Source organism: Caenorhabditis remanei, chromosome IV (genome assembly GCF_010183535.1).
Source record: "Caenorhabditis remanei strain PX506 chromosome IV, whole genome shotgun sequence".
NCBI lineage: Eukaryota > Metazoa > Nematoda > Chromadorea > Rhabditida > Rhabditidae > Caenorhabditis > Caenorhabditis remanei.
Genome location: NC_071331.1, coordinates 3,588,601 through 3,591,569, shown reverse-complemented (window position 1 = coordinate 3,591,569; position 2,969 = coordinate 3,588,601). Strand labels below are relative to the sequence as shown.

General features: G+C 40.8%; 1 protein-coding gene across 1 annotated transcript; it reads left to right on the top strand.

Moving 5' to 3' along the window:
• Positions 1 to 775: 775 nt before the first annotated feature.
• Positions 776 to 1,558, top strand: GCK72_012357 (uncharacterized protein; the record flags this gene model as incomplete). The annotated part of the gene is made up of 1 exon (XM_003096930.2): positions 776 to 1,558. The coding sequence occupies one exon, from the start codon at positions 776 to 778 to the stop codon at positions 1,556 to 1,558; it is 783 nt and encodes a 260-aa protein (XP_003096978.2).
• Between the last annotated feature and the right edge of the window lie 1,411 nt (positions 1,559 to 2,969).

The window sequence follows — 2,969 nt, the reverse complement described above, 5'->3', positions numbered from 1 at the left end:
CCAGAAGCTAGCGTGACACCGTTGTCACGTCTAACTTTCTGACTTGGGGGCCGAACGCCGTTGTTTGACCTCTCGTTTCCGAAATCTTCTTCGGAAGAGAGAATTGTTCATTTTGTTAGTATTTCTTACACGTGGACCCGGAAAGAAAGTCTAGCAAAGTGATAAGAATTCTGTTTTGCTTACACGTGAACCCGGAAAGCAAAAATCAGTTTTCGTTGCCTCTAGTATAAGAATTGTCTGTTGCTACACGTGAACCCGGAAGCACAGTCAGTTTTTATTTGTCTCTTGTTGGAAATTGTGTGTGCTACACGTGAACCCGGAAGCACATTCAGTTTTCTCTGCCTCTTGTTACAAAATTAAGTGTTGCTACACGTGAACCCGGAAGCACACTCAATTTTTGTCAGTTTTACTGATTTCGGCACATAATTTTCAACGGAAACGTCGATTTTCCGGGAAAATTATTGATTTTTTCGTCGGAAATTAATTTTCGGTGAAAATTTCGTGCTGAAACAGTAAAATTTTTCGAAAAGGCTAATATTTGAATTAGAATTTGGCAAAAACATTGCGAATTTCTAAAATTCAAGTATTTTCTTGTCGGAAAATTCAAATTGTTCGCAGAGAATAACTGTGTGTGAATTCTTCGGAGAAGCTGTTTCATTTCTTTGAAATAATCGTCATTTCATCGTGAATTTACTTCTTTTTCGTCAATATAGCCTTGCGAAATTGAATAATCAAGTATAATTTCCAGGGTAAACTCTATCATCGACGAGAAAAGATGTCGGACATCGAAGAAGAAGAGGCGAATCGAGTGGCTGAGGAAGGAAGGATTCGGCAAGAAGAAGCGAATCGATTGGCTGAGGAAGAAAGGATTCGTCGCGAAAACGAATTGTTGGCAGAAGAACCGATGGATGAAGGAGACGAAGACAAACGAGTCCAAGAGGTGAGACTAGCGGAAATTGAAAAAGTTATCAATGAAACCTGTACTGACATCAAAAACCAGACAAAATTCAGCACGAAACAGTGTAGAGTATTGTTGTCGCCACTCATTGGTAAAATTCTAGAAGTAGAAGAACAATTCCGTGGGAAAAAGAAAGAAAGTGAATTCTGGGAAAATACGAATGTCAAACTAAATAAAACTGTTTTGTCATTGCAGGACGAATTGGAAAGAAAAAGTCCACCACAGCCGCCGACGCCACTCGAAGAGCTGTCCGGTCAATCGATTCAAGAAAATGAAAGAAGAATGAATATGGTGAGTGTGCTAGAAGCAAATGAAATTCATAATGAAGAAGCATTGAATGAACTGTTCGGAAAAATAGAGCAGCTGGGAAATGAGCTAAGTACACACAAAGAATTATTGCAGAAAGCACGCGAGCAATCGGACCGATCAAAAGAAGAATACTTCCAAGCAAAACAACAAATCGTGATGTTACAACTAAAACTGAAGGCTGAAGAGGAGAAAAACGAGAAATTGAAAAAGGAGAATGACACTGTGGCGGCGAATAATCAGTCAAATAGTCTGACTCGCTATGGTGAGCAACGTCAAAGCATTACTGACTAGTGAGAAAAATAACAATATTGTTCAGACTACAGGAAGGCACTCCATGTTCGCAACATCAACGCCACAACATGGAATGCACCGGCAAGGTGAGACAAACGGAAAAGTGGGGGAGTCAAGAGAAAATGCGCGTTTTTACAATGCAGACACGTCAGAAATAATTGATACTATACCTCGCCAAGAATCGCGTGATTCTGGGGGAAATTGGAATCAAAGAATAGTTGAACAAGATGCTCAAAGAAGCATAATTGTCCATGATGGACATGAAATGCCGAACATGAATATGCAATGGAGAATGACGCAAGCGCTGCCTGATCCTCCGGTATTCTCTGCAGGAAAGAATTCTGTCAATGCAGAAACTTTTGAGAGAGCATTTTACATGAAATATAGGTTCTTTGACATCGAGGCACAAAAAAGCTTTCTAGAAACAAGATTCCTGGCGGGAAACGCGTTGACAGTATATAAAGGCTTGCCAGAATCAGATAAATATTCGGTTTCACGCATTCTCGACGCTATCAAAAGACGATTGAGTCAGTCAGAACCAGAAGAATCACGCCGAGCTAAGAGCAAATTTCAAGGGCTAAAGCTACAGAAAGAACAATCCATTCAGAGTTTCTGTTTGCAAATGGATGAAATAGTTCGGGTTGGGTACAAAGGCGTACCAGAACATCAAATTTCCTCTATGAAAACTACAAAGTTGCTCGATGAAATGAAAGAACACTCTATATTCGATGTGTCGTTGCAAATTCTGGGGTCACAGCTGAGAAAATGTCCTGAAATGGAACAATACGAGCTGTGCCGAGAAGAAGCAACGCGTTTCGATGAAGAATGGAGAAGTGGGAAAGCAAAGCTGAATGAGAAGAAAATGAATCGACAGCAGTCGAATCAAAATTTCTCAAACCAGCAAAGCAACTACTCAAACCAAAACACTTCATATTCAAGAAATAAGCAAACTGTAGGCAATGATGAAACGTCGCAGAACTGGAGAGAAAGATCTCAGGGAAAGTTTGTTCCGACAAACAATGCTGGTGGTAATAATGTGGTTAATAAGTCGGTGGGGTTTAGTGAGTGCTCAGAGTGTCGATTAACTGGATGTCATGACCCAAAGTGCTCGAGAGCACCGGGGTCAAGCACACCAAGAAAAAGCAATCCTGTTGTCTGTTTCCGCTGTAATGAACAAGGACATATTGCTCCAAACTGTCCGCAGAAAGGTGCACAACAACTAAACAGCCAAGGGGATATGGCAAAAGTGCAAACACTTGATAAAAAGGAGTGTCTGGAAATGCCGGAAGCGGAAAAATCCAAACAAAACAAGAATAGTCGTACACCAGTTCGAATTGAACAAGGAAGGATTGGCTCAGCGGAAGTAAACTTTGTGATTGATAGCGGGGCTTGCATTTCAGTCATTTCGGAG